Consider the following 26,244-nt stretch of genomic DNA (forward strand, 5'->3'; position numbering starts at 1 on the left):
GCTCATCTAAACTGACCACTCTCCAAGTTAAACCAGAATATCTGGGGGGGGGGGGGTAGGAAAAAACAAGAGGAAACAGGCTATATGAAGCAATTATACTTTTTCAACTGTTTATAGCTCTGTGGAATGAGTAATTCATAATACTAATCTGAGGGTTGAGAGGCCCCAGTAAAATCAGGTACCATGGGGTTTTAGGACATAAAATGATTTTCATTTGATAGTTTTCAGCTGAACTTCAAATGTTAATGAAACTTTGGCATTTCCTCCAGTCTCTAAACAATAATCCAATTTCTCTTGTTTAGAGTTGTTCCTGCATAGGTGAGCAGAGACTTGACCTGCCATTAGCAGTGCCATGAAGAACTGCCTACAGCTTAGCAATCCATAGAAGTGGGGGATAAAGCTCACTCTCCCACCGCCCCACTCCTTCTCTCGCTAGAGGGCAACTTTGAGTCCCATTATTGTCTCAATTATACAGCAAAACTAAAGCAAATTACTAAAGGGTTATCAGGGTAGCCTGCATTTTTCTCCCTCCACTTAATGTGAAAGGACATGGCTGCCCAGATTTGATCAAGTCCTAATAAAGATTGCACAAACATTAAATTGCCACCCTGCAGCCAAGTAGAAAGCCAATAGCTCTTTATAGTACTTATTTTTTAAAAATGGCAGAACTCCCAGGAGGGAGGGAGCATTTTGCTGTACTTATTAAAACTGATAATATGAGTTCCGTATCCTTAGGCTGACAAATGATAACCATGGTCTTTTGTTCCACATGCTAATTTTACTTCATGCTGGTCACTAGCAGATGGTCTTGTTCTTAAATCACGTTAGTGGCAGAAATAAAGTAAAGGATCATTAAATTATTAACATCTACATTTTTTTTCCAGTAAACTGCAGCTGATTTTAAATGTTTCTCTCTGCACTACCTAAGATGATTACTATTCCTATTAACCTTCAGAGGGCTACAGGCTAATAACTCAACTGTTTTAAATGTTCTCAAGAATGTATTTGACCATGATACACTACCTTAAAACAGAAGTGCATTTTTAGATTCAAGTTTATCTCTTTGAAGGGGATATTAATCTGAATGGTTTAGGTATTAAATCAATGAGAACTCAAGGGAGAGTCCTCCCATTTAAATTGCATTTACCAACTACGGTATTGGTTTTTCCATTTAACGTCTAACCTGATATAAATTTAGTTGACAGACAAATAGATTGTAGCATGTAAATTGTTCATATTACTATTTTTTCTTGTCCCCTGTGATGTAAGAGATGACACAGCTGCTGTAACATAAATTCTAAGGTGGGGTTTCCTTATTTATTTTGTTGTTCTACAGGACAGAATTCAGATAGAACATGGAGCACTTACAATAACAAATGTGAATCTGTCAGATGCAGGCATGTATCAGTGTGTAGCAGAAAACAGACATGGAGTCATTTTCACCAGTGCGGAGTTGAGTGTAATTGGTGAGTTTCCTTTCCTAAAAACCAAAAATCTCATGTTACCTATACCAATGTTGCTAAGCTTAAATGTCTCAGCCAAGAGTACATCCGTATACCTCTGGCACCAAGGAAACAAGTGTAATAACAATTATTTAGGCAGATGGTTATACACGGAACAAAGAATTCCTCACATCACTCCATCTTGTTGTTAATACAGGTACCTGAGCATGGAAAATTGGTGGCCTACTACCCACCTCTTGGTGTTTAGAAGCCCCTATATCAGCCTTTTAATAAGACAGTGGGATCCAGTGATAGCGCAGTTGGGAACTGATCCATGTTGAACTCAATAAGTCTGTCTATTGAATACAGAGTCTGAATTTAATCCTCTTTAGGAAACTTTGCAAAACTTTCCTCTTTGAATAGCCTTTTCACCCTAAGAATGACACTCACAACGCTGACACCCTTTTCAACCCCTAAATCCCTAAAACACCTCTACCTTACACAGAGTTTTGACACCATAAAAAGGGAAGTGCCAGAGACTCTATAACATCCAGTAGGGACTTCATTATTGCTACTGATTTTATGTGGAAAGCAGTATAAAACCCTCAGACAGAACGAGACAGACTGACTTCAGTGGGTCATGCCCATGTTATATATCAATTTCAGTGAGCATAATGACAGCTATAAATTGTGTCAGTGTATTGCAATAGTAAAACTGCACTTCTTCCTGTATATCTGCTTACAGTCAAATTGTTCTATGACTACACCACAAGAGGGTTCCACTGTATGCATTTTTGTTTTGCGACAGTCTGCTATGAGTACGCACTGAGCAGCTCATTTGCCAAATGATTGTCAATCCACACATAAAAAGTGTTATGCGCTCTGAGGTCCATTCAGCAAGTAAACCCATTGGGCCTGATATATTGGCCTCTATTGCACTGGAGTACATTAAGAGTAACTCACTGAAGTGGAGTTACGCCTGGTAAAACTGACGTAAGCAAGAGGAAAATCAGGGTCATTTTGTGTAATGCTAGAGCAAGTCCAGAATAGAGACAGGCTGGTTGTTGGTCTTGCATATTATACAATTCCATTTAACCAGGGGTTTTGGCTATCCCTTCATACCATGCGATAAATAGAGTTTCAAATAATGAGGAGCCAACCAGTCAGTTTTACAAGGATCCATGGACTGAGCCTCAGACCATCACTTTGAACTAGAAATCTTGTCTCCTTATCTTATCTGCAGAGGGGGAAGCTGGAGCACAGAGAGACTGATTCTGATTCTCCTCTCACTTATCCTGTTGATAATCAGGAGTAGCCCCATAGTATTCATTGGCAGCATAAAACTGGTGGGAGATCACATCTAAAGGGACTTCCAGGAGGTGTCTGTCAGAGTCAGGGATAGAACTCATGTCTCCAGACTCCTAGTTCTGCACTGAATTAGAAAGCTGCCCTTTCTTCTTCCTTCCTTCAGCATAAGCTTGTGAGTAGCTAATTTGCTCTCTTACAATGCTGGGAAAGTTCTTTCCATCAGAGAGAAAAGAGGGAACCAGTAAAGAGGTCAGATTACATGCAGCATTTCCAAGGGGAAACTAGAGTTTCTGATTAAACAATCTAGTCTTAGGAGTTTTCAAAGAGAATGTTCAGTACCGTTGTTTGATTTGCTTTGTCCTTAAGAACAAGGCATGAGGTATGTTCTGCACATCACATTTCAATGTAGGTCGTCCTTTTATCAACCTGAGAGATGCCTACATAGAAAAAAACATTTTCATCTGGAAGTTTGCTGCTCGAGGAAAGTACAATCATGTTCAACAAATTAGGCTTCACAGTGATAAGATTTATTGGGCATGTTGCCTACTGTATAAAAGAAATCCAGATAAACCTACTGATGCTTTTCCAGTCTATTCAGAACTGTTATAAAATGAGCCTTGTAAGGTAGGCAGAAACTTGCATAAGATAAAGACCCAGATTCTTCCCTGCATGCAAGCTGCACTTGGTATAGGGGGCATGTCTAGGGCTTACCTGTGCCCCAATAATCTCTGGATGATAAAATGGCCTCTTGGAGCTGTTGGCAGCTGATGTCATTTAGAGTAGCCCTGAGACTGCTCTCTCATTCCTGTGGACTGGACAAAATTCACAACAGCCCTAAGATCAGGAGTACAAAAACATGGCTGAAAGTCACTTTTACTTTTCCAGTGTTTGGCTGCAGCCGAGGCTCTAGGCCAATATATTGTGGAGTTGGTGGGTGATCCTAACAATAGCCCCTAGAGAGGAAAGAGTATAGTGCAGTGGCTTCCCATATTGACACAGGAAACATGAGGAAATGGGCGAGAGCAATAGCTTCCCATATCCACACAGGAAACAGGGATGGATTTTAGATAGCTTTTACCCTGATACTTCACCTCTAAGAAAATCCAACTCTTCAAGGTCAGCATCTCTTAAAGCAGCAAACAAAATCCCTGCTTCTCTATTCTGTCTGCCTCTTCAATAAATCCCTGTGCTGGTATGACACTCTGCCTGTCTGATAGCAGTCCTATTCTGCATTATACCCCATTTCTTCAGGGCCTGTGCAAATGTAATGGGTAAGCAAGGAGTGCCCGGGGTCTTTACATACGGTGTTTTACATCTTCATCAAGCTCAAATGTAGAACAAGTCTAAGAGAGCTGCTCATGCATAACTAGCAAATATCTTAAAGAGTTAGCCTTAAAAATCTGCAGCTTGAGAGAAAGATATGGTTAATTCTAGATTTGCTTTGTTCACATTAAGGTTGCAATGACTCTGTGCTGTTAAGGAACTGATCCTCCTTCTATATTAAGACCAGTTCTTTGTTCCAGATAAATGCTTGAAATAGAAGGACTAGTAGAATACTGAAAAACCTGCTTTACAAATATATTGGTGACTCCAAGACCTGAGTTCAATTTTCTGTGATTCCTAGGGTTATATTATCTCTTCACAAATAATTTAGGCTGCTGCTCAGTATTCGGTATCTTATATGTAAATCATAGTAGTTTCTGTGTGGTTGTCTCTCTCTCCCCGCCTTCCTCCCCCCTACATAAAATGACAAGAATGATGATTCTGCAATGAATGTGGTGTTCATTATTTTCCAGTTTAGAAAGTTACAGCCATCTCATACCATCCGGGAGCAAAAATGCTAGTACTGTGTGTCTCAGGCTACTATACATAGAACACATGTATGCGAGTAACAAAAGTGAATGGTCAATGCAAATACTTAGCACGCAACCCATATTCTGAAAATTAGTTGTCTAAACTGTTCAGTAAACATTTATAAGTAACTGATCTACCCAAAGATTGATTTCCAAATTATTTTTCAATAGAAAAAAAGTGGCACGTTTCATTTTAAAATTGGTAATTAATATTGTTCTCAAAGAGCAATGTGACCAACTCTGATATATATAGTATATTAATATGCAGAGGTCCTTACTGTGTGTCTTCTATTTTGAAAGGTTTTTTGGCACCAGTTTTGTTTTTCTGGTTCTTTGATCGTCTCCTATAGAACGTATTGTACTTTCCTCTATGCCAAAATGAAACGATCCATCTATGATCACACATAAAAGGCAAGACAGCTCAGATGTTAGTTGACTCACTGATTCACAGAAATTGGAGATAGAAGAGTTGTCTTAGGCCATATAGTCCATCCCCTAATCAGCATGAAGTTATTCCTTATCCTATATTCTTTTTGCACTGGAGGCAGAGTGGATGGCAGAAAATTGAGTGGCAGAGAAGTGAGCTGTAGCTCACGAAAGCTTATGCTCAAATAAATTGGTTAGTCTCTAAGGTGCCACAAGTACTCCTTTCTTTTTTCAAGAAACTGAATTTCTCCTGGGTTCCACTATCCAGTTTTGTGCCACCCTATTGCTTCAGGAGCATTGTAGACATAGGCCTAGTTTGACTTCTATATTTGGGGGCGGCAGCTCCATTCCAGACAATGGGGCTATGCATGGGGGGGGGAATTCCGTGCCTACCCGAGGCTTGCAGTTTCAGGGATGGAGGGGGCAATACCTCCCCCCTCCCGTCCCTCCCCAAACTACAGCCATTATTTTAGCCATTATGTGTAACATCTACTTGATCTACAAACAGTGAATTAAAACTCTCCTGAAGTAGCGGAGTGACACAAAACTGGAGAGCCAAGCCAAATCTTTGGGCTCACTTCTACAATTATATGCCATAACATGAAAAAGTTTTTAATTTTTGCCACAAAGCATTCTGGCGGCCAAGTTCGATATATTATCAAGCAGGAATTATTTGCCAAAACAAACAAGCAAACAAAAAACCTGCATCCGAGAAGGGAGTTGTGAGGACCATCATGCATTGGAACAACAGCAATAGATTTGAAAATAGAATGCAAAATCAATGTTATAACTCTTAAAAGCCAAACATGGTGCCAAAGCATTGTATTCAAAAGTATAGCTGTATGAAATGTACTGTGAAATGAGTCTAATGTGATTAGTACATCTGTAAAATAATCATATTGAATTAGTATACTGCATTGTATCTTAGCTAATACAGTAAGACATGTAAGATGTAAAAGTAACTTTTTTGTAGTTGCAAAAGTAGCAAATTTAGTATGTTATCAGTTGTGGGGGAGATGAGGTCTTTTCTAATTTGTCCCATTTTGTAGGTGTCACATTTATAGGGCTGACTATTTTTTAAACTTGGATTTGTGCATACATGTTAATTATAGTCAATACAGTGTGTACTCCATAATTCAGTTTAATTCTGGAAGTTTGTTGAAGACATTTTAGCAAACAAAATTTACTGTATGCTTAAAGATAATTCAAATCACAAACTCTGGGCTTGGCACTCTGTATTAAGTCCTAGTACTTTCCATTATACTGCACAAACCTTCCATGTTAGGCCCAGCTGACAGGCTATACAGTGAGCATGGAGAGAATAGATCATTGTTCCAGGTGGTCTGTGGATTTGTGAATGAAGTCTTCAGGGGACACCTACAAAATGTGCTTTTTGTTTGGTTTGGTTTTTCCACGCCTGTGGTTTGAATTATAAAACATTTTTTTAAATAAAACTTGAATTTCTACTGAAATGGACCAAACTTTCAGCAGGCTTCCTTGCATCTTCCAAATTTCCAGACACTTCTGTTTGTATATGCCGGTGTAGGTGATTGTTCATGCAAATGCGTGCATCGGTAAAATGTGCAGATGTATTTAAGGAGACCTGAAGTAAATGTTGCTGTGTAACAAGATTTTTGTTCCCCAAAGCCTAGAAGACTTACAGATCGAGGGGGAGGGGGAAAGTGGGAGCACCAAGTTCAGTCAAAAAGCTTCATTTTGGGTTTGAGACAGATTGACAAAGATGTATTTGGTCAGCTGAAAAATATTTATCAAACCCTTTCACTGTCACTATGGGTGTTAAGTTTGATTCTGAACACAATGAACATATTTATGTACTATGGGGCTTATTCTGACCTAAAATTGGCTTTATACAAATGTAATTCCTCTGACTTCATAGTACTTCTAGCTTATTTAGTGTAAAAGGAGAATCAGTTCTTGTATCTATACAAAACTATGCACTTTATTTGAATATAAATGTTACTTTTTCTGACTCTTTAAATTATACTATTAGCATGTCAACATCTGCCAAGAGCTCCAACATGATGGAAACCGAGATATCACTTTTATTTGGCATTCTTTTAAGTATAAAGTAAATTGTGCTATCTCAGAAGCCGCTCTGGAGTAATTGTTTACAAATGCTGACAGTTTAATGCTGATCACGGTATCTACAATAAAAAGTGTTAGAACAAGAAACATTTATGTAAAAAAAAAAAGCTGAGAACCTAACATAAATGTCCCACTAAATTCCCTGAGTCACTCAACCCCTCTTCAAACTACAGCATTTATTGTCCTATATTATGTGTTCCATTCCATAATTATGGCAACAGTCACCTCCCTGCATACTATTGTGTTATGCACACACAATACTGGCGAAGAGATCTGTAATCTCCTGTGTACTGTTAGGCATCTTAGCATACTTTCATCATCACCACACACTGTTATGTTATGCACATGGAAGATTGACACCCACTGCACATATAAGTATTTCTGATGTGAGCTTCTCCAAATTGCACTATATAAATGGAGCTTGATTCCTAGCTGGTGCAAATCAGCAAGGTTCCATTGACTTTATTAGGGCTACACTGATTTACACCAGCTGAATATTTGGTCCATGATCTTTAGGTTTCATTACCAATAAGTTTTACTATTAAATATATCTTTCAAAATAAATTAAGCTTTTAAGCACAAAAGTATCTATTTTCCTAAGCAATCTGCATGTGTAGCTCCTGATGTTGATAATTATGGAAGTTACAAATGTAAATTGGTGAGAGGATACACCAAAATATTCTAATGTTAAAAGAAACCCGATTGCTTCTTTCCAGAGTGAATTCTAAGCTGCTTCTACTTTTCTTTTTCAGCTTTGGGTCCAGACTTTTCCAAAACCCTCTTGAAAAGATTAACTCTTGTTAAAGTGGGCGGTGAAGTAATCATAGAGTGTAAGCCTAAAGCTTCCCCCAGACCTACTTATACTTGGAAGAAAGGAAAAGAGATCCTAAGAGAAAACGAGAGGTAAACTCTTAAAGTAATCATTACTTTTGTTAGCTTGCTCCAACCCAAGGGCTTTCAGCAATGAAAGCTAAAATGGTCATTAATAGCTTCCTGGAAATGAATTGCAAATAAATGTAAAAACACCTAGCCCTGGTCTACACTAGGACTTTAGGTCGAATTTAGCAGTGTTAAATCGATGTAAACCTGCACCCGTCCACATGATGAAGCCCTTTTTTTTTTTACTTAAAGGGCTCTTAAAATCAATTTCCTTACTCCACCCCTGACAAGTGGATTAGCACTTAAATCGGCCTTGCCGGGTCGAATTTGAGGTACTGTGGACACAATTTGACGGTATTGGCCTCCTGGAGCTATCCCAGAGTGCTCCATTGTGACCGCTCTGGACAGCACTCTCAACTCAGATGCACTGGCCAGGTAGACAGGAAAAGAACCGCGAACTTTTGAATCTCATTTCCGGAGACTGCAGGAACTGTGGGATAGCTACCCACAGTGCAACGCTCTGGAAGTCGACGTTTGCCTCGGTACTGTGGAAGCACTCCGCCGAGTTAATGCACTTAATACACTTAGAGCATTTTCTGTGGGGACACACACACTCGAATATATAAAAACGATTTCTAAAAAACCGACTTCTATAAATTCGACCTAATTTCGTAGTGTAGACATACCCTTAGTGTTCAATCTGTGGTATTTGGGGTGGGAGAGCTGCTCCTCTTGTGTTCATCCCAAGCTCTGTATAGAGTTTAAAAAAAAAAAAAAAGCCCTGCCAAGAAGCTTATCCACTAAAGATATAGTCGAAAGAGCAAATATTTGCCTTTGGATTGCTCCAAATAGCCATAGTTCTTCAAAAATTTCCCAGGAGATCCTCTCCCTGAAACTCTCAACTGCAAATTATTATCCCCTTGTAAATTATTCAGTCTCCCAGCAAACAGCAATTGTTTGGGGTAAAAAGAAAAGGAGTACTTGTGGCACCTTAGAGACTAACCAATTTATTTGAGCATAAGCTTTCATGAGCTACAGCTCACTTCATCGGATGCACGATGCTTATGCTCAAATAAATTGGTTAGTCTCTAAGGTGCCACAAGTACTCCTTTTCTTTTTGCGAATACAGACTAACATGGCTGTTACTCTGAAACCTATTTGGGGTAAGTAACTAGTTTGGCAATTGTAATGTCTGACTTGGAGATGGTACTTTCTGAGTGGCCAAGTCACATTTATTTTATACCAAGGATGATATTTGCAACTGGCCTCAACATGGCCTCTAAATTTGCACATGCACATTTCGCACATGCAGTCAGGTGTTGGTACTGAATGTTTTTATATCTGATGGCTTTATCTACCCAATTTGTGCAACAGTGGTGCTTGCAATTATGCACAGGAAAAAAACTGAAACCATTCTTTGAAAATTTGTCTCAAGGAATTTATGAGATAGTGTTACATGCCAATTTTGGTGGCATTCGCTCAATGAGCAGATTCCTGTACTGCTAGCAGATAGCTGAATTTTATAGCTCTTAAAATTAATGAACGTAATTCTATGTGTTTATTAAAATATTGTCAATGAAAATATACTTACATTCAAGACTTCTGGTGCTGTTGGCTTTTCACCTGCCCACAAGGATGACTTTATCCTTCATCCTTCAATTAGGCATGGACGAAATCAGCAAATGCAGAAGTGCCCAAATCCTACTTTTAAAATATGTACCAACCTTTTTCACAGCTTAGACTGGCTCAGGTTTGGTTCACCTGAAAGTCTAGCCTCATGCTTTGTTTTATCTGAACTGCTTACCTGTAATAACCCCATTCTCATTGCAAACATTAGAATGGTATGTCAAAATTTAGGCTCATTTATGGCCAGATGCTAAAACAAGGGTGCTCATTGCCTTGCAATAAAACAAGGGTGTTCATTGTGTTGCAATATCTGACATTTATTTATTAAGCTATTGCATTATGTGCTGTTTGCTTTGAACTCTCAAGATGCCATTTTCAATAGACCAGTCATTTTGCCCACTCCCTCTTTAAAGTGGGCTAGACTGCACATTTAACCCATTGAAGTAAGTGCAAGTTGTTCCTGGATGAGCCCTGCAGAATTTCATTCAGTCTTATCCTGTGGATAAAGTATAGAGCTACCTCCACCAACTAGAATCTGAGGCAAGTCTAGATTAAAGTTATAAAAAAGTGTTTAGGACTCGCAATGTATTGGGTTTTAAAACGGAGATATCTTGTTCTTCAGACAAAAGACTTTAAAGAGAATAGAAAATGTTGAACAATTAAGCCTTTACTGTCTCAGAATTGTGAGCTCACTGTTCTCCTTGCATTCTGCACTAGCCAAACTCTGTATCTGAAGTTTGTATAAGCATTACCTGTGCACATTTTCTCATGTGTGCTGATGGTGGGGTGACTGAGGGTTGGTTTATTTGGACAAAGGGCTACTATCTAGAAGGGAAAATATACGAATATATATTTCTCATCTAAATATGTACTCTCACTGTGATACAATGCTGACCAAGCACAATTCTTTGGACTTTAACCTTTCCTCCCAGAAGAAAATATGAACTAAAACATGAAAACTATACTTTAACTCCTATAGTTACTATTAGAAAAAGTTTAGATACAGAACAGTTGGAATTGGAAGGTAATAGATACCATCTGAATTTAAGCAAGGGTGGCTCACCAAAATATTTCATGAAGGTGAGATCATTTTGGCTTCTAATGGGAAAAAAATAATCAAATACATGAATAGTTCAGCAGGACACATTAACTATAGTATATTAATTACTCATTCGTAAAAGCCTTAACAAATCACAGTATCACATCTGTTCCATGTAACTAACTCATATTCACCAGAGAGAGCCAGATGCAATTGTGGAAAAAATAGCAAAGAAGATAATGATGACTAATGCAAGATCTGAAGCATGATATCACTACATTCTTTCATATGGACTCAAATAGAATTACTGTTCTTCCAATTATTTCTCCCAGCCCTAATGCCTTAATAAGACATTTTTCCTTCTAAGTTTCCCATACTATATTTATTATTACAAATACATGATAGCCTACCTGTCCAGATGTAAAACTGGGTACCATTGGGGAGGTGGCTGCTTGGAAATATAAAAAAGTCTCTCCTCTGCTACATTTCATTTATTGTTAGAATGAAATTCAAACTCAAACGTTTTAAAGTCACTTAAAAACTTTTTGGGGGAGGGATAGCTCAGTGGTTTGAGCATTGGCCTGCTAAACACATGGTTGTGAGTTTAATCCTTGAGGAAGCCATTAGGGATCTGGGGCAAAAATTGGGGATTGGTCCTGCTTTGAGCAGGGCACTGGACTAGATGACCTCCTGGGGTCCCTTCCAACCCTGATATTCTATTTTGGGGGGAGGGATAGCTCAGTGGCTTGAGCATTGGCCTGCTAGACCCAGGGTTGTGAGTTCAATCCTTGAAGGGGCCATTTAGGGATCTCGGGCAAAAATTGGGGATTGGTCCTGCTTTGAGCAGGGGGTTGGACTAGATGACCTCCTAAGGTCCCTTCCAACCCTGATATTCTAGGATTCTATGAAAATGTTGAGAGGTTTTTTTCCATTGCACCTGCTTTTCATTTTTCCATACCATGGGCTGTGGTCCTGTCCCCTTCCTGGTGTTTCTGAATGCATGCAGATCAGATCTCGAGTCTTGCAGTTACTTGCTTTGGGGTGGAAATATGCAGTTCTCTACACAGTGAGTTAGTGTGCAGCAAGCCAGGGTGTGAATCTACAATGTACTATCCTGCTGCTTGCTAACTGACCACATGGACCCTGCTACTGTGCACTAACAATTCTGTAGTATGCTGTAAGAATGAGGAGTACTTGTGGCACCTCAGAGATTAACAAATGTATTTGAGCGTAAGCTTTCTTGGGCTAAAACCCACTTCATTGGATGCATGCAGTGGAAAATACAGTAGGAAGACACAGATATATAGATACAGATATATACACACACAGAGAACATGAAAAAATGGGTGTGGCCATACATACTATATCTTCCTACTGTTAGTCTCTAAGGTGCCACAAGTACTGCTCGTTCTTTTTGCTGATTCAGACTAACACGGCTACTACTCTGAAACCTGTAGTATGCTTTGACATACTAGCCATGTAGACAAGCCTTTAGACCAGGTCCTGAGTTCACTACCCCATATATACTAACCATTTATCACTCTGCAGGTCCAAATAGATTTGTGGACATCTGCTTGATCCTCCCTTCAGGAACCCATGGCCAGTGATATTGAACAACAGCCTTCTTCACACAAAGTACTCTTATTTAGCAGCTGGAACAGTATGTCAGAGAAAAATAGATCTTGAAACAACCAACAGTCTGCATGGGTATTTAGCCTTATCTAACCTTATGCTTCCCTTCAAGCTATGTTAGATAGGCTTTCCCTATAAGGTACAGGAACAGAGACAATCCAGCTTTCATTCTTCTAGCAAAGCTCAGATCCTCCAGTGTGTCTCTCTTTGACTGCTTCAAGAAAGCTCCATCCCCTTTCTGTGTAGGTTTCTGAGCCCACTTACCATATTGGTCAATAGTTTTTCTGCTTACAAGCCAAGATATGGCATCTTCTGGTGTTTCAACCTGGGTTTTTCCAGTCAGCTGGATCTCACACTGAAAGGCCACCTCCAGTTCACCCAGCTGCAAAATGGGTACCTTATGCATCAGGTTATGGCAGTCAAAGACAGTTGGATGAGATGCTGGCCACATCACTTCCTTGTGTGCTGTTGGCTGTGAAACTGATATGCCTTAACCCTGTCAGCTTGATGAGCCATTGGCTCAGGGGAAATTTGACTTCTGACTTTGGATCTTTCAGCAGGGCCTATCCAGGAGAATGTCCCTGCAGTGGCTTCTGCTCCATTGTTTGGGAAATTAAACCCATTCATTCTCAATGGGTTATAATCAGAGGCCTGATTGCTGTCTCCCCCTTGCGGGAGGGTGTTGAAACTGCCTGATCCCCGGCTTAGTCTAACATTCCATCTTAGAAGTCAAGCACACAGACCACATTTTAGATACAGATCAAAATAGGCAATTTAATACAGAAGCCTTATGGTCATATTTGATTACACCAGGCACACCAAGGGTGAGATTGTTTGCTTTTCCTCTAAGAGACTCAGCACAGAACTCACAGCCCCAGAGGAGGGGGAGGCTAAAGTGGCTTTAAGCCATCTTTGCATCTTCACAATCCAGTTGCTAGATCACCTCTTCCCCCCTATGTAATTTAGACAGCTTTAGGGGCCTAAGTTACATCAGCCACCCTGGCTGCCCTCTCAGCAGCAGCAGTGCTCAGAATCTGTACAGCCCTGCCATGCCCATCCTGCCTCAGCTCATCCCTATGCCACGGTTTGCAAGAAGATCGTCATAGCACAGTCTTATGGATATCTCCTGCAGTGCCTGTGCCAAGAGAATCCTTTGGCAGGAACCAGGGCATCGTAAACCCCTTTATGTCACTGCAGCTGTCTTATCAGGCCCAAAGGGGCCAGAGCAGGAGTGAGTTCTGGGTTCAGACTGAAACTGAAAATACTAAAGGTCCAAAGGCTTGTGGTAAATCTTCCATCAACTGGAGCCTTTAAATCAGGGATGGATGTCTTTCTCAAAGATATGTTCCTGTTCAACCACAATTTATTGGACTTGATGCAGGACTCATTGCGTGAAATTCTCTGACTTGTGTTATGCAGGTCAAAGTAGTTGATCATGACGGTCCTTTCTGGTCTTAAATATATTGAAATCTATGGAAAAAAGAGCATAAAGAATAGCTGTTGCTGAGATATTTTCATCTGGGCTGGAAGCAAAAGTTTTGGGTAGCATGTGAGAAAAGCTGTTCCCACAAAATTTCCAGCCTAGTCAACACTGAAGATTTGTGAACTTTGGACGAGCATCTGAACTTCTGGATACCTCTCCTAGCTGAACCTCAGCTCTGATGCTGTGGAGGTTCATTGGTGTGGATAGTCCTTCCAATTCCAAGAGGAATTAAAAACAATGTTAATGTGCCAGTTCCCTGGGATGCTTTGAATTCTGCCATATCGTGGCAATTGTTCAAGTTTCTACCTTGAGGCTCTTGTGACTTTGTAGACAGAGTGTAATATTAGGGAATAACATCCAGAGGCAGAAATAACATGCATCATGTGCTGCTAGGAATCCTGTTCTGGGGGCTACTGCTGTCCAGGAGGAAGAACTAAATGTAATGCTTAGTGTTTGCCCAGAAGGCACAGCCTATCTTGAAAAAGAAAGCTTTATTGCTTTAGGTTTTGTATTCTTCTCTGGAGGCAGAACTACTGTGTTCTGTGCCTTAATGAACAACCTGCCCTGGAGGTATCTCTGAGTGGTGTTTGAGAGCTCTACCATTGTGTTATTAGGAATTCTGCCCTGGGGTACAATTATATTATTGCAATCATTAAAGGCAGTTCATCTCCATAATAATGGAAATCCTGCCTTGGAGGCATAACTGCATCAAAGTAATGTTAGCAGCCTGGCTCCAGAACCTAAATTATATATAGCTATAGCATAGATATAGAAATGTTGCAAAATCAGCTCTGGAAATAAAGACTGCTCCTACATAGCTATGGATCCAGAGTTCATTACCCGTTCGTGGTGCTACATGAACATCCAGACGACACATTATTCACAGCCCAGAGCCTATTATGTTCTATGGGCAGCACATAACATAATCCTTGTGCATAACCACATAACATATGGCTGAAGCATCCCAGTAGAGGATTTCCCTAACCTGGGGTAACTCTTAGTAATTCAGTGCTACCACAGCAGATCCCATCCTCCACGCCTTTGGCGTAAGGGTTATGGCCAGACATCCTAGATTCTGGCAATTTGTGGTTCTCAGAGTAGACCCTTGAGACTCTGAGCACCTGGCAAAATGTAGAGTAGGCTTGCTGCTCTACCTTATGCTAGATAGGTCTGTGGATCGGGAAGAGGAAGTTACAAACTTTTGCACCACCACCTTCCTGAGCTCTGCCAAGCAATTTGGCCCTATAATTTTTCAAAAGTACAAGTAGACTAGCAGCAGGGTCTGAACCAGATCGACAGATCCCAACACCGTGCGGGAGAGAGAGCAGACGTGGGCCCTACCTTTCTTCTCCCTTCCCTACCCTTTTGGAAACAGAGCTGGGGCTCTAAACATTGAACAGTTAATGAGAGCTTTGGTCAGAAGAAAATGCTAAATGAATTGTGGTAACTATGGAAACTGAGCCATGTTCAGTCGCAGGGCCTGATAGTGCTCTCAGTTACACCAGTGTAAATCAGGAACAACTTCACTGGACTGAATAGTTACCCCAGTGGGAGGCTGGTATAAATGAGAAGAGATTCATATTCTTAGGGAAAACTCTTCTCTTAAACTCTTGCACCTTTCATGCAAGTTTTTGATTAAGCATTTTATGTTTCACCATATTCCCTATTTGTGACAATCATTTCTTAGCATTAAATGCCATATACAGTGTTAGGATATAGATATTCAGGCCTGTCTGTAAAGGCCTATTCTCTAAGAATTTAGGTATATTCTTATCACTTGGCTAGTTCTAGAGGTATAAAGAAAGAATCAAAACCACTGTCTGCCGGTGTAAGGTCCTTCTCTTACTGTGACAGTCTGAGGCCCTGTGCTTAGGCTAAGGCCCTTGGCTAAGCAGCAGAGGCAGCCATAAGCTGGGAAGCAAACGGTCACATCCTCACATTCCAAACTAATCACATTGAAATAAGGTGCTATTGGGCTGTTAGGAATACAATCCTGTCCTGATAATGCCTATCGCCTCCAGAGAAAGGGAAGTGCCTAGAAAATGTAAAAGGAAACTTAGTTTGATAAGCATCCTGTCTGGCAAGAACTCACTTATCAATAGCTGGGATGTGAAATCCTCATTTCTTTGTTTGTTCTATCACTGTAGTCCCCATTTCCCTATTGTTTGTCTGCATACTCTCTGTCTGGTTCTGTGATTGTTCCTGTCTGCTGTATAATTAATTTTGCTGGGTGTAAACTAATTAAGATGGTGGGATATAATTGGTTACATAATCATGTTACAATATGTTAGGATTGGTTAGTTAAATTTCAGGAAAATGATTGGTTAAGGTATAGCTAAGCAGAACTCAAGTTTTACTATATAGTCTGCAGTCAATCAGGAAGTGTGAGGGTGGGGTGGGGAAATGGGAACAGGGAATGGGGGTAGGGAATTGGAATCATGTTTTGCTAAGGGGGGGAATGGGAACAGGGACATAGGTAAGGCTCTGTGGTGTCAGAGTTGGGAAGGGGGACACTAAGGAAGGAAATTGGAATCATGCTTGCTGGAAGTTCACCCCAATAAACATCAAATTGTTTGCACCCTTGGACTTTGGGTATTGTTGCTCTCTGTTCATGCGAGAAGGACCAGGGAAGTAAGTGGGTGAAGGAATAAGCCCCCTAACATACAGGAAGACTGAGTTGGGGTAGTCATGACAGACTTGTTCCTACAGGGTTTCTGAATCCTCTCATAATAATTCAGTTACAATGTTAGATAGATTTATTACCTAAATTTGTGTTTTAAAACCTTTATTTTTCAGGTGATCTTATTATAGAAAGATTTACATTTATTTATAATGACAGTATGGTTCCTGCAGGGAACTTACTCTGTTATAGATAGAATGCCTGTTCTGGCTCGAGCATACATGGATGTAAATCAGAAGTAACTCCACTAAAGTCAGTGACTATAGTGGTTACTCTTGGTTTACAATATAAGAGAGAGAGAATCAGGCCCTGGGTGACTACAGATAAATCCAGGTGGTCTATAGAGCACTGTCAACTAAAGCTATGATGTTCAGGCACAACCATGCCCATATTTCAAATTAAGTAAGAAATACCCTATAATTTAGGTACCTATCCAACTGAACTATGTAATTATATCAGAAAGCATATTTTTAAATATTTGTAAATATATATTCCCCTTCATTATAGTATACTCCTCCATTGTCCAAATAATTATAACGTTGCACAGGCCAAAGAGCTTGCAAGCAGTACCATATATGCTAAATGGATAAAGTTTGGCACCTTCAGCCACAGGAGCATTGCAGTTAGTACAGTATGATTTATTAATCTGCATTACCAAACTCACTGAAGCCTCACAGTTGGGTTTTCTTTAAATACCTTATTGCATTTGTGTATGTTTGTAATATATGGAAAGAATATTTGTCTGAACTGATCTTATTCCCCAGCATGTACCTCGCTGTTGATGGGAAATCATGTCGCTGTTGAGGAGTGTTGGGCAAGGATTAGAACATAGGTCTTGCATCCAGAAGTTATGCGTTCCTTTTCCTGCTCCATCATGGATGGCCTGTCACTATCTCTCTCTTTCCCCCTCAACTTACACCCTTATATATTGGGGATAATCACACTTATGTACTTCACATGGGGGCAGGGGTTTATGGGACTAAATGAATGTTTGCAAAGCACTGGCAGTCTTAAGATGAAAGGCACTGTTTTAAGTGGTAGGTATTCATTTTAAAATATCAGTCTCTCTGTACACACATCAAAGCTTATTACTTTTCCATGACCAGACACAAAAAAAAAGAATTTTTAGTAACTGTCTAAATGCCAAATGCTACTCCCCACACATTTCTGCATAGCTCCAGTAAATAGCCTTTGTAGGGATAATCCAAGAAGGGTTTAGTTGAAGGAAATCTTCCCAAAAGCCCCAGAGCTTGTTGTGGGGGTGCTGTGCAGCCATTCCACTGATGTTTCTATAGCCTAAGGACAATAATGGCACATGAGAGCCCTGTACACCCCCCTATCTGAAAGAATTTAGCACTATGGAACTGCATAATGATGAATCTGCTCACTGCTCTCCACCCCCTAACTCCTGCTGTGTACTGCTTCTGAAGATAGGCACTGTAAAGCAAATCTCCACAGCACAAAGTGTGTACTCGATCTGCTTTCATGGCAGCTCACAGCTAGTAGTCCCCACCCCCGCCCCCGCTGCAGAACCATAGTGAATCAGTTGTAATTTAACACCTTCCATCCCCATGAAGGAGATGACCACATTTGGCCCTTACGCAGGCTAGGATTTGGACGTGCTTTCTTTCTCCAGGTGTAGGTAAGTGAGAAATCTTGTCTTCCCTTTTCAGACTTAGAGCTGTGCAATATGCAAAGATGACAAGAGACCCTATGTTATGTCTTGCCTTCAGATCAGTCATTCATCCTTTTCCCCTTCCATCACACATTGAGCTCCATGGTCTATTGTCAGTTATCCAGTTTGCCAGCTCATATCAAAACCAGAGCTTGAGCATTTCCAAACCAGTTAATATTCTGTTAAAATAATTAATATTTAAAATCCACAAATGGGGGGCTGGTGTTCCTAATGTTTTCCTGAAAGACACTGAATATTAAACTGACGCTGCTACCAGACACACATGCACAGTGGCACAGAAAACTAACTTTCCTTTTATGCCAAAAAAGATTACTCTCCTCCCATTCTGGCTCATGTTAAGCTCCTTTACCATTAGAATACTCTCCTTTGTATGAACATACAGTGTGTGAATTGTTTATTTGGTTCATTTGTAAGGGGAAAAAAATCATAAAAAGTAAATGATGTTCAGGACTGCTGGCAAAGAATGTGAAAGTGTCCAATTAAACAGCCGCTCACAAGGACTTGTATAATAACAACATCTGTTATCTTAATTAAACAAGTTTCTTTATAAAGGGGCCTTCACGGTGCGCTTTGTTACAGCACGATCTGACCTAGATACTCTAGGCGTGCTTGCTATCTTCATGGGAATTTTCCCAGTTGGTCCCATTTATGTTGCAGCCTTGACAAGCGTGGTGATATATGAGCGCACAGACACAAAACCGTATTGTTTAAGTCCGGAAGGTTTTCTTTTTTATGAAATCTAGTAAAAACAAAGAAATGCAACATTCAAACTGATCTTCTTCTGAGCATAGGTAATGCAGTGCTTGGAGGTCTGGCGCATCGCTCCTTAAATTTATACTTCGGCCATATGAAGGCTTGAGGGGACAAGCTAAGGTGATACAGTAGTATTTTCAAATATGCCTGAGGGCCAGATTTTTAAAGATATTGGGAATTAGGCATCTATCCCTAAGTCCAATTTTCAAAAGTAACTAAGGAGGCTACGTCTCACTGAAAGTCACTTAGGCTCCTGAGTCCCTTAGCTTGGCTTTTGGAAATTTTACTGATAGTGCCAGCACTGACATTTGGATTTCTTTGCATTGACGCCTTTGTGTCACAGACCATCTTTACTTAACACAGAAGACCACAAATTGTATATGAGTCAACACTGTGATGCATTGGCAAGAAAGGGAAATGTCACTGTGGGATATATTAACAGGAGTCCCATATGTAAGACATGAGTGGTGACTGTTCCACTGTACTCTGCAATAGTGAGGCCTCAGCTGGAGTCAGCCCCAGCAGAGCCTTCCCAAAAATGTGGGGCCAGGGGCTCTGCCCCCTCCGTGCCCTACCCCTCCCCTTCTGCCCGAGGACCTGCCCTTGGCCAAGCCAGAAGCTGGAGCAGACCGTGAGCCACAGACCCTCCACCTGCCTGGGATGGGAGGGGGGCGCACATCATCCCCCAGTCCGTGTCCCCACCCTGCGGGTCCCCTGCCTAGGGCAGGTGGAGGGTTTATGGCTCCCAACAGCTGTCTGCACGGCTCTTACCCTGACCCAGCTCTGGCTGGGGTATGGGGCCTTGGAACCGCAACCCGGTCATGTTAAGAGCTATTATTTTCCTTGTTGGGCCTGTCCTGTAGTAGGACCTACTACAGGACAGGCCCAACAAGGAAAGTAGGCCCTACTACGGGACAGGCCCAACAAAGAAAATAACAGAACACCACTGGCCATCACATACAGCCCCCCAGCTAAAACCTCTCCAGCACATCATCGGCAACCTACAACCTATCCTGGAAAACGATCCCTCACTCTCACAGACCTCGGGAGGCAGGCCAGTCATCACTTACAGACAGCCCCCACAACCTGAAGCAAATACTCGCCAGCAACTACACATCACACCACAGAAACCCTAACCCAGGAACCAATCCCTGTTACAAACCTCGTTGCCTACTCTGTCCCCATATCTACTCTAGCGACACCATCAGAGGACCCAACCACATCAGCCACACCATCAGGAACTCATTTCGCTGCACATCTACTAATGTTATATATGCTATCATATGCCAGCAATGCCCCTCTGCCATGTACATTGGCCAAACCGGACAGTCTCTATGTAAAAGAATAAATGGACACAAATCAGACATCAGGAATGGTAACATACAAAAACCAGTAGGAGAACACTTCAATCTTCCTGTACGTTCTATAACAGATTTAAAAGTAGCCATACTTGAACAAAAAAACCTCAAAAACAGACTTCAAAAAGAAACCGCAGAAATAAAATTCATTTTCAAATGTAACACCATTAATTTGGGCTTGAATAGGGACTAGGAGTGGCTGGCTCACTACAAAAGCAGCTTTGCCTCTCCTGGAATTGACACCTCTTCATCAATTATTGGGAGTGGACTACATCCATCCTGATCAAATTGGCCCTGTCAACACTGGTTCTCCACTTGTGAGGTAACTCCCTTCTCTTCATGTGTCAGTATAATAATGCCCGCTTCTGTAATTTTCTCTCCATGCATCTGAAGAAGTGGGTTTTTTACCCATGGAAGCTTATGCCCAAATAAATCTGTTAGTCTTTAAGGTGCCACTGGACTCCCTGTTGTTTTTGTGCATACAGACTAACACAGTTACCCCCTGATAAGGGTACATAAGTCTTCAACTAAGTAAAAGATAATTATAAAGAGGACGGTGATCAATTGTTCTGCTTGTCGTCTGAGGGTAAGACAAGAAGCTATTGGCTTAGTTTGCCACAAGGGAGATTTAGGTTGGATATTACAAAAAACTTTCTAACTATAAGGATAGTTACACCCTGGAACAGATTACCTAGGGAGGTTTGATGGTTGTAAGAACAGGTTAGACAAATAACAGTCAGATCTAGTTTCGGAGTAGCAGTCGTGTTAGGCTTCCACTGAATGCATCCAATGAAGCTCACGAAAGCTTATGCTCAAATAAATTTGTTAGTCTCTAAGGTGCCACAAGTACTCCTTTTCTTTTTGTCAGATCTAGGTATCCTTTATGTTGCCTCAGCATGAGGTGATGGGCTTAGAGGACTTTTTGAGGTCCCTTCCAGGCCTACATTTCTATGATTCTGTAGTTGTTTCAAGGCGTCCTACTCTCTGCTATAGTTATAGGGTTTGAGTAAAAAGGCTAGAGTTTATTGAGCATTTCAAATAAACAAGAATCCCATCTCTTTAAATCATTTAGCATTTACATTTTGTCGACACCATTAATAACACATCAATCACATACTGAGGATGAAGTAGTATTGGATATTTCAACTCTCTTGGTATCCTTACTTCGTTGATTCACCAGTGAAATGACTTGCCCCAATTACCTCATTAGCTAGGAGCTGAGAAAGGAATTCAGTCCTTCTGCATAAGCACAGCAACCCTGAGAATACTGCATAGTCAAAACAAGTCAAGGACCGGAAAGAGACTCTTTTTGTCACTTGGATGGAGTCTTTCTGTAAAGAAAAATATTGCTTATTGCAATACATAAAAATGACAGTATCATGTAAATTAAAGTTATCTTGTCAAAGCATGTATTTCTTGATTTCAGATTTCTTGCTGTCTAAAAATACATGGCTGATTTCTCTTGCCTTGATTCAGGAAAGTGCTTAAGCACATGCTTACATCCATGCATAATCATATAGCATTTATGCCTGTGACGAATTGCTGGTCCTGAAGGATGCTGCTCTAAATTTGGGCTTCTAATTGTGTCAATTTCACTAATGTAGCGTGAAACCCTGACCCTATTGAAGTCCAGTGGGGCCAGGATTTCATCCTTGATATATGTGCACTTAGATCCTAATTCTGCAAATGTAGCAGTCTACCATGTGGAGCTCCTTGCAGGATCATGGCCTCCGTGCACTCAGATCTGTGACAGGAGAGAACGCAAAAGCTCCAGAAGAGTCCATTCATCTCGGCACCACTACAACCCAGGAGGTGTCAAACTGAGAATTTCAAAGTAGTGTGTGCAGTTCAGACACACGTTTTGCTGCAAAAATGATATAATGTGAATCAGACTCCCCTACTCTGCTTTGAAAATGTCAACCTACATGCTCAGTTGTCACTCTTCTAACTAAAGTTAGTTTGTGGAGAATTAGCCATAAGGTCTGTTTGTGATTTTTAAATGATAGCAGCTCTTGGGCTCACTAGCATTACTTAACCGTCAAATTGTACTCTTAGAATTGTCTCTGAATAGCCTGGATTTGATGGACTTAATTCATCCCCATTGTGCTACTTCATTAGTTTTATCCTACTGCAATTCACCTTATTCACAATAATGGCCATATTGACTACTTATATTAGAAGAATTTGGCCTGTTATTTGAAATCTAACTTATTTTTATTTTGACAGTATAATGTATACAACCCCCTTTTAAAAAAAACTAGAGCTTCTAAAAACTCCCAGATAACTACTCCAAAATAGGAAGTTATCTGCCAGTTAGCCAAACTGTTGTTTTTATGTTCATTATTTTGCTTACTCAATTGAATGTATTTTCTTCGCAGAATTGGGTATTTTAAGTTAAGTAAGTAGGTCCATATTCTGTAGTGATTTACCAAAGAGTTTAAAATTTGGCCCATAACTTTAAATAAACATATATACACACCGCTTTCTGCTTTCTCTGCAAGGGGTAAACTGAATTAAGTGATAGAAAGGTAGAGATTTTTCTGTTCAGCTTTTATTTTTTGGAACTTTTGATCCTTAAAGAGGTTTAACAACTTTGCTTTTCTAGGGGGAAAATATGTTAATCAATGTTTGCTCCCAGGCTGTCATTTTGCATGCCAAGAACCGTGTTTAAAAAATAAAATTTTAGGACTTCCTCACAAGCCACTAAAACTAGAAGGATTTTGCGTAATGGAAATTCTGACATTATATTAACTACAGTTCTATATAACTGTACCATTTTAGTAAGGAAAAAATGCAAAGCCAGATAAGAAAGAGAATGCAAATTGGTTTTCCCTAGCAGTTTAGATGTTTCTTGAGTTAAAGAGTATTAATACAGATTTGGGGGAGAGGGGTTGGTTGCCTTGAACCTACTTAATTATTTCTTAACTGCTCTGAACATCAAAAAGAAAATGACAATAGGATAGAAAACACATATTAGCCACACGGTGCCTGTATGCAAACAGAGATGATATTAGTTTCATATTGATAACTTGACAGATGTAGTGTAAGAATTTGTTTTGGACATGTAGTCTAGTGGCATTCCAGAGAAGACCAAAACCCCAAAGGAAGTTTCCAACCATTGTCTTGCATTGATTGCGTTGGCTATTTTTTTTAATAAAGCACCTATGCAATTTCTTTTAGGCAGGCAGGTAGCCAAATCATCAATAACTTGTCGGTTTTTCATTACATCCTGCCTTGGTAGAGTGAAAAATGACACTGTGTAAATAGCTTTCTGAGCTTTGAATTGGCATTACAGCATTTATCTTAGTTCTCAAAGAGGTGGCTTTACCTTGTTTGAACATGTGAAATAACTGGCCTGTCAACTTATTTTAACCCATTTACTGCAAAAGAGAGCTAAAATGAAGAATTTAACTACTTGATTGGACAGAGAGAGGTCCAAAATTACTGGGTATCCTGTTCTTAAAAGGAATCATTTTAATTGATTATTTCTCCGCAGAACCTGTGCCTCTGTATTTTGTTCAGGGAAGGATCAAGTGTGATGTCACACAAGCTCATGGATATGTGTTCAACACTTTCAATAAAAAGAAAAGGAGTACTTGTGGCACCTTAGAGACTAACCAATTTATTTGAGCATGAGCTTTCGTGAGCTACAGCTCACTGCATCGGATGCATACCGTGGAAACTGCAGAAGACATTATATACACACAGAGACCATGAAACAATACCTCCTCCCGCCCCACTGTCCTGCTGGTAATAGCTTATCTAAAGTGATCATCAAGTTGGGCCATTTCCAGCACAAATCCAGGTTTTCTCACCCTCCGCCCCCCCACTCACAAACTCACTCTCCTGCTGGTAATAGCCCATCCAAAGTGACCACTCTCTTCACAATGTGTATGATAATCAAGGTGGGCCATTTCCTGCACAAATCCAGGTTCTCTCACTCTCTCACCCACCTCCAAAAACCACACACACAAACTCACTCTCCTGCTGGTAATAGCTTATCCAAAATGACCACTCTCCCTACAATGTGCATGATAATCAAGGTGGGCCATTTCCAGCACAAATCCAGGTTTTCTCACCCCCCCACCCCCATACACACACAAACTCACTCTCCTGCTGGTAATAGCTTATCTAAAGTGATCATCAAGTTGGGCCATTTCCAGCACAAATCCAGGTTTTCTCACCCTCCGCCCCCCCACACACAAACTGACTCTCCTGCTGGTAATAGCCCATCCAAAGTGACCAACATTGTGAAGAGAGTGGTCACTTTGGATGGGCTATTACCAGCAGCTGTTCCTCTGAAACCTGTCATTGTAGGGAGAGTGGTCACTTTGGATAAGCTATTACCAGCAGGAGAGTGAGTTTGTGTGTTTTGGGAGGTGGGTGAGGGAGTGAGAGAACCTGGATTTGTGCAGGAAATGGCCCACCTTGATTATCATACACATTGTGAAGAGAGTGGTCACTTTGGATGGGCTATTACCAGCAGGAGAGTGAGTTTGTGGGGGGGGGGGGGGAGGGCGGAGGGTGAGAAAACCTGGATTTGTGCTGGAAATGGCCCAACTTGATGATCACTTTAGATAAGCTATTACCAGCAGGACAGTGGGGCGGGAGGAGGTATTGTTTCATGATCTCTGTGTGTATATAATGTCTTCTGCAGTTTCCACGGTATGCATCCGATGCAGTGAGCTGTAGCTCACAAAAGCTCATGCTCAAATAAATTGGTTAGTCTCTAAGGTGCCACAAGTACTCCTTTTCTTTTTATGAATACAGACTAACACGGCTGTTACTCTGAAACACTTTCAATGTAATTTGTGACTTCGTGGAGTTTCTTGGTAAAACACCTTGGCTGCCTTTTGTACTGGTTTAGCTCAGTTGGCATTTGGAGGTGACTCTGAACCACTGCTCTCATGAGCAGCCAGAAGTGAGCCACACAGGCTGATCCATGAGATTCCTGGCCTTGGCAGTTGCCAAGACTGCTCAGAGTTCTGAGGGATCAGAACTTGTCCAAGACTAGGTCCTGCAGTTCCAAACGAGACATTTGTGACACTGTAGCTGCCATTCCTAGGGGCAGATTCCATGGGCCAAATTCTGCCATCAGTTACAGCCGTGCAACTGAACGGCGTCAAATGGAACTTTGTGCATTTAACTTAAGGGCAGTATTCAAACCTCTCATTTCACTTTACCTTATCATAATTGTGACAGTTGAACCATTGTAAAGGCTATCAAGAGGCGATGGCTGTAAATAACTGAATATTTGGTTCCAGCATAGGTCTGGGGAAAAATGTTTCAAAATTTTGGTGAACTACAATGTCTAAAAAATTGTGTTGATTTTGGGGTTTTAAAAACATTTAAAATGCTTATGAAATAAATTAGGGGGAAAGCCAAAACAAAATGTTTCAGAAATGTGGAAAAGTTCTGACATTTCCAAATTTCTTATTTTTTTTACCAAAACAATTCACCCAAACCAACCTGAACTTGCAGATTGTTTCAGTGGACCTGTATCTGCATTTTTCAGCAAAATAAAGTTTTTTTGCATGAAAAATTTCACCCAGCTCTATAAGAGTCCAAGCTCACTTTATTAGTGAATTGAATGAGTTCCAAGATTTCCTAACATGGAATCAGGTTTTGCTTCGCAAGCTGATTGAAGATCACTGGTTTATGGAATTACTTTAAAGAGGTTGGAGTCTAAGGCCAGACTCTCCACTGGTGTAAATCAGCATAGCTCCATTGAAGTCAGTAGAGCTATGCTGGTTACATCAGCTAAGAATTTGGCTCTAAGAATTCACCCCCACTTACAGAAAAATGTATGTTTTATTGGTTTTAAAGATTCAGTTTTAATCCTCGGATTCAATCCATTTCACTCACCCAAAGCAGCACATGATTATTACTCTGAGTTTAGGACAGAGAGGCTACAAATCAGTGCTTTATTTATGCAATTGTTTTCAATTATCACAGTATAAATC

The 26,244-nt window shown here is 40.6% G+C and overlaps 1 protein-coding gene across 9 annotated transcripts in view; it reads left to right on the forward strand.

Moving 5' to 3' along the window:
- Window positions 1-26,244, forward strand: part of LOC125640344 (contactin-4) — a 646,262-nt gene that overhangs the window by 529,564 nt on the left and 90,454 nt on the right. For all 9 annotated transcript variants that reach the window (XM_075130265.1, XM_048858825.2, XM_075130266.1 and 6 more), the window contains 2 exons: window positions 1,337-1,466; window positions 7,888-8,038. In XM_075130265.1, the coding sequence (XP_074986366.1) occupies window positions 1,337-1,466; window positions 7,888-8,038 (281 nt within the window). The remainder of the gene's footprint in view (window positions 1-1,336; window positions 1,467-7,887; window positions 8,039-26,244) is intronic.

This window comes from Caretta caretta, chromosome 7 (assembly GCF_965140235.1).
Source record: "Caretta caretta isolate rCarCar2 chromosome 7, rCarCar1.hap1, whole genome shotgun sequence".
NCBI classification, from domain to species: Eukaryota; Metazoa; Chordata; order Testudines; family Cheloniidae; genus Caretta; species Caretta caretta.